The sequence below is a fragment of the Chiloscyllium punctatum genome, chromosome 38, assembly GCF_047496795.1.
Source record: "Chiloscyllium punctatum isolate Juve2018m chromosome 38, sChiPun1.3, whole genome shotgun sequence".
NCBI lineage: Eukaryota > Metazoa > Chordata > Chondrichthyes > Orectolobiformes > Hemiscylliidae > Chiloscyllium > Chiloscyllium punctatum.
In genome coordinates, this window is record NC_092776.1 from 50,938,984 (window position 1) to 50,953,567 (window position 14,584).

At 39.2% G+C, this 14,584-nt stretch overlaps 1 protein-coding gene across 1 annotated transcript in view; it reads right to left on the bottom strand.

The window, feature by feature from the left end:
* Window positions 1–14,584, bottom strand: part of pcdh15b (protocadherin-related 15b) — a 1,519,471-nt gene that overhangs the window by 385,352 nt on the left and 1,119,535 nt on the right. The window contains exons 19-20 of the mRNA XM_072557866.1: window positions 5,848–5,982; window positions 5,090–5,239 (exon numbers count right to left, since the gene is read on the bottom strand). Of these exons, the coding sequence (XP_072413967.1) occupies window positions 5,090–5,239; window positions 5,848–5,982 (285 nt within the window). The remainder of the gene's footprint in view (window positions 1–5,089; window positions 5,240–5,847; window positions 5,983–14,584) is intronic.

The window sequence follows — 14,584 nt, forward strand, 5'->3', positions numbered from 1 at the left end:
TCAAATTTACGAGTTTAAAATTCTTGCTATGGGTCGTTCTGCTATAACACGACAGTTTTATTCCTCTGCAACCTCGTGCTATAGAAAATGGCTCTATAGAAAACCGCTATAGAAAATCGCGCTGTAGAAGATCGCAAATAGAAAATCACTATAACTGTTCAGTAGAAAGTTCATGTTATCCAAACAATGTCTACAATTAGTCAATTGCATTATAACCAATTTGTGCTGACAAAATGAGCGTTATAGCACAACGAACTGTACTATTCTTCTATGAACCTGGTCCGATCCCAATTAAGGAGCAGTTCATTCTAATTGTATAGTTCCTTCCTGTTTCAATACTGTTGCCACTCACCTTTCCCAAAACAATCCTTAAGACACATGTTCATTTCCCTGAGTTGCTTTTCATGGCACCAATTTGAACAGGTTTGAGTAATAATCCAGAGATTATAATCCTTAAAGCCCTGTCCTTTAATTTAGCCTCCAGTTCCTGATACTGCAATCTAACCTGTCCACTGAACAACCAAATTAATGCAGAAACTGCTGGAGAAACTCAGCAGGTCTGGCAGCATCTGTGGGAAGAAAGCAGAGTTAACAATTTCAGGTCATCTGACTCTTCATTGTTGCTCACTATCTAGCATCCACAGTTGTTTGTTTATTACAATCAAATTATTGCGCCAGGTCCAAATGCAAAATATTATTTCCTTCAGACAGATTCATACAGAATGTGAAATGTCTCAGTTTGATACCATCAATTTCTGTGTTCCTCATTTTCTGTCTCACCAGTTCCTCTTAGTCTGCACACTATGTATTACACCTCCCCCAATCTGAAGATGTGATGCGCCATAAAGCTGTGACTGCAGCATGATGAAAGCTGTGTAGATACTGCTACCGCTCCCTATGCGTTGGAGGGTTGCCAAGTGACCCTCCATCTGAATGGCTCAAAGCTGGAGAGTTTTGTGATAGAGACATAAAAAGAAATTGAAATCACTTGGAACAGTTGCACTGCCCTACATTTTTCCATTGAGACATGCAACCTGTTCATTCATTTTCAATATAACTATACAGTATATAACCAGGCTATAGGGTTGTTTCTTTCTTTGTACACATTAATTTGCACTAAACAATGATAAAATAATCTAATTACTGCCTCAAACTTAAACATAACATCACAATTATGGTGATAAAAGAAAAAAAACCAAAAGCAGCACCTCATTTGTTCCGTGTGCAGAAGTCTCACTTAGACAACGTACCAATTGCAATATTCTGATACTTTCACATGTGCTACTTTCACAGTCAAAGTTGATTTGGTTTAAGTACTTTACAGTTTTTTTGCTTTTTTATTCTTCAGTGGACTCTGGGCATCACTGGGCCAATATTTATTGCCCATCTCTAGTTGCCCTTGAGAAGGTGGTGGTGAGCTGCTTTCTTCAATCGCTGGCAGTCCCTGTGTTGTAAGTACACCGAATGTCATGAGGAAGGAATTCCAGTAGTTTGACCCAGTGACACTGAAAGATCAGCATAGTTCAAATGAAGGATGGTGAGTGGCTTGGGGGTAAATTTGCAGGTGATAGTATTCCCATGTAACGTTTGCCCATGTCATTTCAGATGATAGAGGTCATAGGTTTGGAAGGTACTTCCTAAAGAAACCTCAGTGAATTCCTGTAGTGCATCTTGTTGATGGTACATGCTGCAAGACCGTGTCATTGATGGAGTGAATAATTGATTGTGAATGTAATACCAAACAAATGGGCTGCTTTCTATCCTATTAATTTTGGCTTACACCATGCATATTTACTTAGTTGAAAACATTTTTATGAATCTTGGGCATGAATTAACTGAAAATAGAACGCCACAGTATTGAATTATATTTCAAGATCATCATGCATTTTCAAGAATTAATGTTAATATTACTGAGTAATCAAGTAAATGACAGCATCAAAACAAACAAAAAGTATTGCTTATTTAAATGATAAACAGTAATAATTGACAAATCAAACATGAAAGCATGTCAAAACTGAAGAAATGGGACTAATTCAGGGCTCATAAAAGGTGGAAATTATTACTGATCAACTCATTTGATCAAGTAAATTCATTATCATATGACATGTTAAACAGAATACTGCAATAGTGCCGGCAAATTATCCTCGAAATTCAACTGTGCACTGCTCGTCTGACAGGTGTTAAATGACTTTCAATGCCAGGAAGGATGTGCATGTTCAGTATAAGCTGTCACAAATAAAGATAAACAGGAGTATTCAGATCCTCACTGGCATTGACCCTGTTGCTAATTCAACTACAAGTCAACTATAACAAGTACAAGTCCATTTTCTTGATGTTGATGATCATTTATTTGAACGCCATCTATGAAACTGGGTTCCCCTGAATGAAGGTGGCACCGTGTGAACTGAAAGGTCATCTTTTAAGGATGCATTCTAAAACCAAGAAAGTTATTGTTTAAAATTTCCTGATTTCATAGGAAGGAGGTCACTCAGCCCATCAAATCTGCACCAGCCCTTGAAGACCATCCCACCCAGACTGAGTCCCCAGTCTAACCCACCTAGCCTGTACATCCCTGAACAATGTGGGGCAATTTAGCATGATCAATCCACCTAACCTGCACATCGTTGGACTGTAGGAGGAAACCCATGCAGACACAGGGAGAATATATAAACCCAACACAAGCAATTGCCCGAGGATGGAATTGAACCTGGGTTCCTGGTGTTGTGAGACAGTTGTACTAACCACTAAGCCACTGTGTTGCATCTGAAAGTAGAGTTGGCAATTCCTGAAGACATCATATTAAAGGCACACAGGACCTCTATTGGGGACCACCTTAGACCCAATCCTTTGTATGATCACATACAGCAATTTGCACCCCCCTCCACCCCCAATGTTCTCCCCAGTGCTTCACTCACAACAACCAAAATCATTTCTACTCTTATTGATGCTAGCTGTGCCTTGCCAAATAATTATTAATGCACCTGCCAGGATCCACAACCCTCAATGAATCAATCAACTCGGCCCCGTCTTTTCAGGTGATGAGATTGCTCCCCATGCAGCTGTATTTCCGGGACTTATAGATTCTTTTCTTAAAATATAGCACCAAAGAAGAAGATCAAGTTTAACAGCAGTAAACATCAGTATGATCTCTTTTTACATCTGACAACAGAAGCACATGAAGAAATTTATCTGCGCATAGAAGGTAATAAACTGCAGCTGGTTGGACACATCTTTTTAATGCCTAAGTCCAAATCACAATCTTCTCAGCCAAATAACCTGATAAACTGGAAGGATTATTCCTCTATGCTTCCTAACCTGGGAAAAAATCTGATAAATCTGGGAAGGTATCGACATGACAATCTTGTACTGAAAGATGTAGCTTCTTTAATGTCATCAAAAAGACTGTTTCTGGTTGTTTTATATACCTGAAACAACATAAGCTGCTCCTTTGCATATACTGGAGAGTATATATTACATGGTGGTATATATTATTGGGCATCAGCTGTTCTAAAGGACTATGGCTTTCCTTAAACTCTGCTTTTATGGAAAATAAGGTTGACAAATTACATGTACGGTGCTCCTTTGGAAGTATTGTTGCAGCATTCTTTCCTAAAGAATAGTACAAGAGCAGCTTTACTAGAAGCGGCTTATAATGAATAATGTGTATCACTCCTGAAGCCAAATTTTGAAGAAAAAAGTGCCAGACTTCAAATTAATTTTACCACAATACGTATCAAACGTATTATTAATATTTCTATATTGCATGATTGATGGACCATCACAGAGTGACAACACACATCAAAGAATCCCTACAGTTTGGAAGCAGGCCATTCAGACTATCAAGTCCACACCAACAAGTATCCCACTCAGACCCACCCCCTTACAACCCTGCATTTCCCATGGCTAACCCACCTAGCCTACACATCCCTGGACACTCCAGAGCAACTTAGCATGGTCAACCACCAAACTTGCACATGGTTGAGCTGTGGGAGGAAACCAGAATGCACAGATAGACAACCCAAAACTCCAAACAGACCGAGGGTGGAATCGAACCCAGATCCCTTGCGCTGTGAGGAAGCAGTGGTAACCACTGAGCCACGATGTTGCCTTGTGCTATATAATCCTTTACTAAACAAAAACATCTTCATATAGAGAGGAAATAGGACTTAGAAATAGGAGGTGATTATTCAAGATCATGAAGCTGATCTACTTGGGGTCTCAGATCAATTTTCCCATCTGCTTCCTCAACACTTGCCTCGCCTGTCTACCAAAAATCCAACTCAGCTTTCAATAAATTTTAAGACCCAGCCTCCACTACCATCTGATGTAGAGAATTCTTCACTCCAATAACCTTCGCAGAGAAAATAAAAATCTCATAGCTAACTCAAAAGGGAGACCTCTTAAACTATGTCTCTTAGTTATAGTGTCTCCTAGAAGAGGAAACGTACTTTGGGCATCCACCCCATCCAATGGTCAGCAAGGACTGGTTGGGCTGAAGGGTCTGTTTCTGTGCTGCATGACTCAATGAAGGCATTTTAAGGTTGAAATGAAAATCAGAAGTAAAAAAAACACAAAAGTATCATGAATTGACCTGAAGACTTGGTACAGCTCAGGAGCTATAAAATTAACAGACAGCTCAGGGAAAAAACTGTGGCTTCAAGTGCAAATAACTTGTTGTGAAATAAATTAAGTACAAAAAGTATAAGCGATACAAGCAGGCAACAATCAAATGGTCTGTTGAAACTGCTCAACAATTCAATATAATCATAATCGATCTTGAGCATCGACTTTATTTTCCATCACCTTGATTTCCTGAGAGGCCAGAAGTCTATCAACTATGGACCACCAAGAAAGCAGAGATACAGTCGGTGCTGCAATTATCCCATTAAGTCTGCCAAAACTGAACATTTACATTGATATTGTTGACATGAATGTAGAACAACAAAAGGATCATAAGTAAAAATGTGAAAGGATGGTAAGTATACACAAAACGCTCTTGTTCAAAATAACCTTGAATTGATTTGAACAATGACTGCACATTGTATTAAATGAACTTCATTTTGCAATACAGCAGTTTTATATCGATTACCTGTATGACAGATTCTCCAGGCTTCATGTCAGTGTAAACATTCACTTTGTAAGAAATGTTTTGAAAAATTGGAGTGTTGTCATTTGCATCGATCACAAAGACATTGACAGTGACTGAAGTACTTTCTTGAACACCATCAGAAGCAGTCATCTTCAAGAAATAAATAAAGAAATCCATTAATTGAGTATTCCAACATCAGCTGGGAAAAAACACCCACAAATTGTTCCTTTTTAAAACAGCTGTCACTTTATGTACATAAATGTAACACAATAGCAATCACGTTCCACTGAATACTATCAAAGTGAATACAGTCAAAACCAATTTACTGTTTGATTGAATGAAAATAGAAAAAAACAGCATCCGGTCTTCAATGACTATTTAGATCAGCTGTCTGTTGAATCATTTACAATGTGGTCTGAGTCAAGGCCTAATGTGAAGTGGAGGCTAGGTGCCAGTCAGACTGGATTGGGAGGACTGCTATGCTGAACTTTTTATTTCTTCATTTTTCAAATGTATTTATTACTATGAACTGTAATGATGGACTTTTTATTTTTTTACTTTTCTAACTTTTCTTTCCTTAAGAATTTGTATTTAATGATCTGCACCTAGGTACCTTTGTACTTAAGGTGGTGTCATAAATGGAAACTGTAAACTTTTCACTGTACTCATTTGAGTACATGACAATGAAACTAATTTGAATTTCCATTAAAGCTACTTATTGTACCGTATGATGTGTATACAAAAAATATGCAGTATACCGTAAAAGTGTAACTTTGCTGACGTTCCCGGTCAACAGGCTCACGTAAAGTCAGATAGCGAGTTATACCAAAAGGGGTGACAGTAAACGCTGTGACAAAATCGCTCAGCAAAATTCGCAGCTTTGGGTCTTTTGTCTGGAGGGAAGCAAAGTGAACAGGAATTAAAGTGAAAATCGGACATGTTATTTCTCTTAGAAAGTTTTACGTTCTGATTATTAAAATTGAAATGCACAACATTAACTGTGAATATTATATTCACACAACTAATTGTGTCACTTAATTTTGCACTTCTGTTTGCTGTGCAGCAATTAATCTTCAGCTATTATTATCAACCTTGTTTCTTCCTTGTCCAATTCTTTAATATGAGTGTTTTACCCTGATAAACCAAACATAATGAGCAACAGCACAGGAAGCAAAGACTTGAGTTGAGATATTTCAGTGTATAGCTTCCATGAGATGTGTTCATTCCCATTCATAATCAGTTGCAAGTTACTGATTGTAAAGTTAAGTAAGTAATTTTCAACAACATATTGATCAGAATAAATAAGCAGATTTAACACTATTGGAGGCAATTTCCTAGGTTTTGATAGTCAACCACGAAGGTACACAGACCTATACATTTCCTTTGCTTCTCTTTGGTCAAATTAGTCACTGAAGACATTGTAATGGGAGATAACACTTTGGTTAAGGGAAAACAATACTCAGACAGAGTTATAATTCCTCACTATTATTTGAAATGGAAACATAGATACGTGGAAGTTCGGTTAGGCCAGGATTTGGCTTGATTTTGAATGCTGATTGGTCAACTGATGACATCAAGACTTACATACGAATGAAGATTAATAAAAAGTGACAGAAAGCAATTAGTGCCTACAGAACTGTCAAGTGAACATGACTTTCAATAGAACGAAGATTGGCAGGAAATTGGTCCCTAGAAAAATAGAATTTAAAACAAAACATGTCTGGTGAATTTGCTGCAATTTGCTTGTTTCACAGGAGTAGCATGATGATTATGCCAAATCTACTAACTGCTCAGTTACAAATACTGCTTAAGAGCCAGGCATGGAAAGCAATAATTCCAATCTAACTGATTCTTACAAACAAGTATTATTAATTTAAGGGTGTACAGACAGGAATTTAAATATTTTTTTTTAACAAGCTGTTCATTAACTAGTTACAGAGTTCTGGACATCCTTTGAAAAGAGACCAGAATACTTATTCTGAAAGATACTACATAATCAGAGAAAAAGAATTGGTCTCTATAAATCCAATTATACATCCTAAACAAATGTTTAGAGTGAACAAGATGGATTCAAATGCACAGCACTTGAAAGCACATCAATCTCTCAACCAATTTAGCAACTATAAACATTGCTCCAATTATCTGCCATTTCACTTCTGCTGAAGATAGTGTTTCACCTTAGGGAACAATTCCTTGACCGTTCTCAATTGGTAAGCAACCATCTCTTGCGTGTCAGCGTAAATAGTGCCTGTCAATGGGAAACTCAATCATGGAAAGTGTAAAAGCGTGTCTGATTCTATCCTCATCTTGACATATTGCAAGTTTCAAAGACCACTGATTCACAATGTACAAAAGAAACTGTGTTCTACTTTTTCTTTGCTTCTCCTGAAAGACACCATGGTTATTTTGGTTCACCACAGTTCAGGATTATTCACCTCACCCTCCAGAGGTGTTCAAGAATTGGACTGACATTATCTAAGTAATTGGTATCCCTGACATTCAACAAATTCACTCATCCAATATTGAAAGCAAACTAATATTTTGAAGGAACAATTCATATCCTATGAAGTGAGTTGCACTCTTACTTCATGTTCCACTATTTCACATTTAGTTTTATTGAAATTTGTCACTCTGATTCATGAGGACAATTCAAAGGAAATACCATTTCAAAGGGAAATCCAATAATTGTACTATATGGAAGGAGAGAGCCAATTGGTTGACAAATGGACTCTAATTGATGGAGCATTGCCATGGAAAGTGTACCCATTAATAAACAGAGCCCTGTATATTAACTCCCAACACAGTGATCAATGTTAGAAATGATTCACTTTGTGCGAAATCGCACAGGAATCTCATCGGTCACCTGGAGATAGTAGCTGCCAGTTCCAGGGAGAAGCTGCCAAACCACATGCCAATCATCAGATGGGTGCGGTGATTGACCCTGAAATCAAGACAAGTCCTGTCCAGCAAGAGCTGCTGACCAATCAGACAAGGCTGTGACTGCTGGCTAAAGATTCACCCCTTGTGTCCTGCGGAAGCAAGGACAGAGGTAAATGATGAACGTGTGGATAGGTCAGAAGCAAAGGACAGGAAACCTTTGGTTCAGGCACTGTTTGCCTTTAGCTGAGGAAACCCCACCACCAACTGAGTATAGTAGCTATCCGGAATACGCCATGGTTGTAACTGGGTTAATTCCACAAGGGGCTCCTAATAGGTTTCTTAAGGGCTTCAAGAAGGTGGTAGCATACATGTAACTCTAAGATACTATTAATCCAGAAACACAGGCAAATGTTCTGGGAACATGGGTTCAACTCCCACCATGACAGATGAGGAAATCTGAATTAAAAATATTCTGCTATAAAATGTTAGCCTAAATGGTAGCCACTGCTGAAAAATGTGTTACAGGAAAAGCGCAGCAGGTCAGGCAGCATCTAAGGAGCAGGAGAATCGATGTTTCGGGCATAAGCCCTTCTTCAGGCTCCTGAAGAAGGGCTTATGCCCGAAACGTCGATTCTCCTGCTCCTTTGATGCTGCCTGACCTGCTGCTCTTTTCCAGCAACACATTTTTCAGCTCTGATCTCCAGCATCTGCAGTCCCCACTTTCTCCTAAATGGTAGCCATCATTGTTTATAAACAAAAATCAGATATTCAGTAATGTACTTTAGGGAAGGAAATCTGCCATCCTTACCTGATCCTACATGTGACTCTAAATCCACAGCAATGTGGTTGACTCTTAATTGCCCATGGGCAAGAACAACATTGTATTTAAAAATGGAAAAGATAATTGTAGTGGGACAGTAATTAAGTTTCATCTCATCTCTAAGCTTGCCTCCTTTGGAACTAAGTACAGAATGTTCTGTTCCTAAGAGAATAATTACAGCAACAGTGCTTATGCTTTGCTTGAAAATAACATTTTCTTGAAGTTCTTCATCTTTCATCATTGTCCTGATGAGTGCTAGATAAAAGGCTTCAACAAAATATGCCTTTATTCAGCAATACCCAAGTTCTGTACTAACAAACCACTATTTGTATAGCAACACTCTTTAATGATATTTTCAAATCTCTTAAAAGGATATTGAATAAACATTATTAATTCAATAAATAAAGACAGGAAATTACTTCAAAGGTACAAGGGTGGCTTTTGACAAAAATGGGACCAAACAGTTCCTGTATCATTGTGCACAGATTTTAGTTACCCACCACTCTTATTCAATTAGAAAGTCTGCTATCTATTTTCACCTCTTTGGAGAGGTGTGCTGTGGGACGAACAGGGGGACGGTGAAGGGGAGGATGAGGGTGAACGATAGGACAGGATGAAGCTGATATCATTATTGAGAAATATATTTTTAAAATCCTTTCCAGAGCTTGAGTATTGTCAGCAGGTCCAGCATTTATTGTCGTTCGCTAACAACCCTGGTAAAGTTATGAGAATGGCATCTTCTTGGAACACTGCAGTGGTTGAAAAAGTACACCCATAATGCTGTTAGCAAAGATGCTGCTGGAGTTGGACGCAGCAATGGTAAAGGAACGTCAGTTCATTTCCAGTGGTCAGGATGGTGTGTGCCTGTTGCCCTTTTTCTTTCGGCAGTGACAGGCCATGGGTTTGGAAAGTGCTGTAGCAGAAACACTGGCAAGTTGAAGTGATGCATCTTGTAGATGGCACACACAGCAGCCATAATGTGTCAATGATGGTGCCAATGAAGCAGACTGTTTTGTCTTGGATGATGTTGCGCTTCTTAAACACTGTTGGAGTTGTACTCACTCAGGAAAGCATGGGATTCCTGTTTTCACATCCTGACTATTGCTTTTTAAGAGGGTTAGGAGGTTTTGGGTAGTCGCAAAATACCCAACTCCAACCTATTATTTTAGCTAGAGCATCCATGTACCTGATTCAGTTACATTCAGTTTCAGGTCAATGGTAATTCTGAGAATGTCAATAGTGGGGATTTCAGCAACATTAATGGTCATTGTGAAGGGAAATAGACTTTTCTTTAGAAGGTGGTCATTGCTTAGATGTTGTGTGCTGCAAATATTACTGCTGAGTGAATAGTTAGCTAAGTGTGTGTGCTTTTAGAACGTGGAATAAGTGATTGGTGAAATGGTACATTTGTGCTTAATGCTTTAAGTTCAAAAGCTAAGTTACATGTGAAGAATAGATTAAAAATGCTTTAAAATTGATTTTTTAATGTAAAGCAATAACTTTGAGCACTGTTATTGAAGTACACCGCACAATTCAATTTATTACGTTCGATAACCAGTTCTACATTTAGATGTTGTTCATGAGCTAAATGTCATTGACTATCCCAGCAAACTGCCCAGAAAATCTAACTGTGGTTCAGGTCTTGCTTCTTGCAGGTGACTTCAATTGTTATTTAAGAAGTTGCGGATTGAACAAAACACTGTGCAAACATCAGTGAATATCCCACTTCTGGTCTTCTGATGGAAGGAAGATCAATAATGAAGGAGGAAAAGATGGTTGAGTCTCAGTCACTATCCTGAGGATATTAATTCTGTAATGGCATTCTGGGGCTGAGGTCCTTGGCGCCCTAAACCATAACCATATTCCTCCCTGTGCCTCAACCTAACTGTTGCTTAGCTTATACTGGTACTCACTTCGGCCACTCAAAACTGGAAAAGGCCATTCTGAACTTGTGACATCATTCTACCTATACAACTGGCAGGTACACAGTCTGGCAGGAATACATAAATTAACCTGGGCAATGCTTAATTCCAAGATGCTCTGCTCAATTCCTGTCTGAAGTATTGGCAGCAGTCTATCATTCAAGGAAAAAACAACTTCTGCACATGTGATAACTCCTCCAAAGCCCATAGGGAAATCACTAATTAATCTCCTCATGGAGCTCCTGGAGTATGAGTTCCTTTGCTAACAGGCCAGCTAGAATTCATCACCGTAGTGTTAGGTGCATTAGGCAGGGGTAAATATAGGGTTGGGGTGGGTAACTCTTTGGAGGGTCAGTGTGGACTTGTTGGTCTGAAGGGCCTGTTTCCATACTGTAGGGAATCTAATCTTTAAAAAACACTCTGAACGGACTGATTAGAAAAATAAGTTAATTTTAAAAAACTGCACTTGCACGAGGCTTCTGAAATGGGGGCCTTGTGCTACAGTGGTAGTGTCCCTACTCTTGCAATGGGAAGCCTGTGTTCAATCCCAACTACCCTAGAGATGTGTGATAACATTGTTGAACAGGTTGATTAGTAACCGAAGTTATACCAAAAAAAACAAACCCAATAGGGCTCTTGTGGTACAGTGGTCGTGTCTCTGCCTTTGAGCAAGAAGACCTGGGTTCAAGTCCGACCTGCTCCAGAAATGTGTAGCATAACATCTCTGAATAAGTTGAGTAGGAGGACATATCCAGTCTCATCAGAGCGAGAGCAATTATTTTATTTGATATTATTTATTATTGTCACATGTACCAAGATACAGTGAAAAGTATTGTTTTTCATGCTATCCAGGAAAAACATATCTTACATAATTACTTCAGGGTAATAGAACAGAAGACAGAATGTAGTGTTATAGCTACAGAGAAAGATCAACTCTAATATATTCAGAGATTAGATTAGATTACTTACAGTGTGGAAACAGGCCCTTCGGCCCAACAAGTCCACACCGACCCGCCGAAGTGCAACCCACCCATTCCCCTACATTTACCCCTTTACCTAACACTACGGGCAATTTAGCATGGCCAATTCACCTGACCTGTTCATAAGTCTGATAACAGTGGGGAAGAAGCTGCTTTTGCATCTCTTGGTATATGTTTTCAAAATTGATATCATCTGTCCAATGGAAGATTATGGAAGAGAGAAGAGCTGGGGTGGGAGGGGTCTTTGATTGTGTTGGCTACTTTCCTGAAGTAGCAGGAAGTGTAGACAGAGTCAATGGAAGGAAGGCTGGTTTGCATGACAGCATGGGCTGCATTCATAACTCTAATTTCATGCAGTCTTGGGCAGAGCAGAAACCATGCCAAGTGGTGATACATCTGAATAGATGTTTTCTATGGTGTATCTATAAAAATTGGAAAGAGCCACTTGGGGACATGTCAAATTTCCATAGCTTTCTGAGGAAGTAGAGGCATTGATTGCTTTCTTGACAGCTGAGGGACATCATCCTTCAGATGAAGGGACAGATTGAGGAAATGGGTCCTCCATGGTGATTTCAGTCACATACAGGACACTATGGACAGCAGTGATGTGCACTTTAATAATCAGAGCCTCATTTGGAAAAAAAAATCCAATGCATGAATCAAAGGAAGTCATGATGCCTTCATTCCTGGGAGTCTAATTGCATTTGAGATATCCAAGTGTGGCTACTGGGCAATATGAGCTATTCCTGATCACATATCCAAGCATGGCTACTGGGCAATAAGAGCTATCCCTGATCACATAGTCAATGACTCACAGCCAGAAGTGCACAGTTTGCTTACAATGAAATCTGTATTGTCACACAAAATGTATCAAAACCAATCATTGGCGTGCTGAAGTAATGTCTCCGCTCTGCAGCTGACCTGTACTAAACAGAAGAGCATGCAGCAATATACGGTGGTTTGCATCATACTAATCTCATCATCATGAAAGAATTTCAATGGTCATCTATGTGAGGAGCAGCCTAGGAATAGGAAGATGGAGAAGTTGAGTTGGAGAAGGAAAAGGAAGATATCACAGCCAATTTATTTCTGACTGGAGAGTCCACAAAGAAATCCTTCAAATTTTATACCATAATATTAATTATTCATGCCACATTTTACCTTTACTCTGTTATTGACCATCACAACATTTGCTTGGTCAGAATACAAAACTTAAAGCCAGTTCAAAAAAAAATTCCAAACTGAATGAATAAACCAAGGCATTCCCTGTTGCAGAGAAAACTCAACCATCCTTGTGCATTCCTTAGTAATTGTTTTTTGTATGCCTTTCAGCTTATACAGTGATGTCCAGGAGTAACAGCAGTGACTGCAATCAGGATGGTGGAAGCTTGCTGATTTTCAATGGAAGAGACTTGGTGGATGATCAGGAGCAACATTGGGCATTGATGGTCTGGCTGATATGGCTGTCAGAGTTGAATACCCATAAGCTGTAAAACTTTAGGATATGGGTGCGAGGTTTGTGACATTGCAAAGTGTGTGAGGTATAGCATATGAATGTATGATTCGAGTCCGGGTATTAGAGACTGTTGGTAAATGATGAGAACGTGGTGAACTGAGGCTAGTGATGCAATTGATAGGATATGAGTTTTAACTATAAATTCACTGATCTTAAGCACACAGGCGAGGTCCTCCAACTGCTTGTGGCACTGCATCCAAGACTTTGGGGCTTGTTTTGATTTCTATTGGTCACTGCTCTCATTGCCTTTTTTAAAGCATGTGTCTGGAGGGCCTGCTGTGTACACAGGCTATCTCTCCCCCTTTACACCAAGGCCTCTGACGCAACACTAAAAATTCTTGAAACCTGTTCCCTAGCTGAGATGTCATGTTTTTTGCCTTTTCCAGGTATTTTTTTGAAGAAGTAACAAAGAGGACAGATGAGGGTAGAATGGTGGACGTGACCTATATGGACTTCAGTAAGTGTGACAAGGTACCCCATGGAAGACAGGTCAACAAGGTCAGATCATTTGGAATACAGGGAGAACTAGTCATTTGCTCAAAGGTAGAAGACAGAGTAGTGGAGGAGTACCTTTCAGATTGGAGGCCTGTGACCAGCAATGTGCCACAAGGATCAGTGCTGGGTTCACCGATTTTTGTTATTTATACAAATGATTTGGATTTAAACATAGGAAATATTGTTAATATGTTTGTAGATGACATGACAATTGGAGGTGCCATGAACAGTGAAGAAGGTTACCTCAGAGTACAATGGGATCTTGATCAAACAGGCAAATGGACTGAGGAGTGGCAGCTAGAGTTAAACTTAGATAAATGTGAGGTATTGTATTTTGGAAAGGCAAATTATGGCAGGACTTACATACTTTATGTTAACGTACTGCAGAGTGTTGCTGAACAAAGAGACCTTGGAGTGCAGGTTTATAGTTCCTTGAAAATCAAGTTGCAGGTAGATAGGACAGTGAAGAATGCATTTATTGGTTAGTGCATTGAGTACAGGAGTTGGGAGGTCATGTTGTTGCTGTACAGGACATTGGTTAGGCCACGTTTGAAAAACTGTGTGAAATTCTGGTCTCCCTATTATGTTGCGAAACTTGAAAGGGTTCAGAAAGATTTACAAGCATGTTGTCAAGATTGGTGGATTTGAGCTGCAGGGAGAGATTGAATAGGCTGGGGCCTTTTCTCTGGAGCTTTGGAGACTGAGGGGTGACCTTGTAGAAGTTTATAAAATCATGAGGGGGCATGGTTAGGATAAGTAGACAAGGTCTTTTCTGCAGGGATGGAGGAGTCAAAAACTAGAAGACATAGGTTTAAGGTGGAAGTGGAAAGATTTAATAGGAGTCTAAGGAGAAACATTTTTATGCAGAGAGTGGTGCATGTA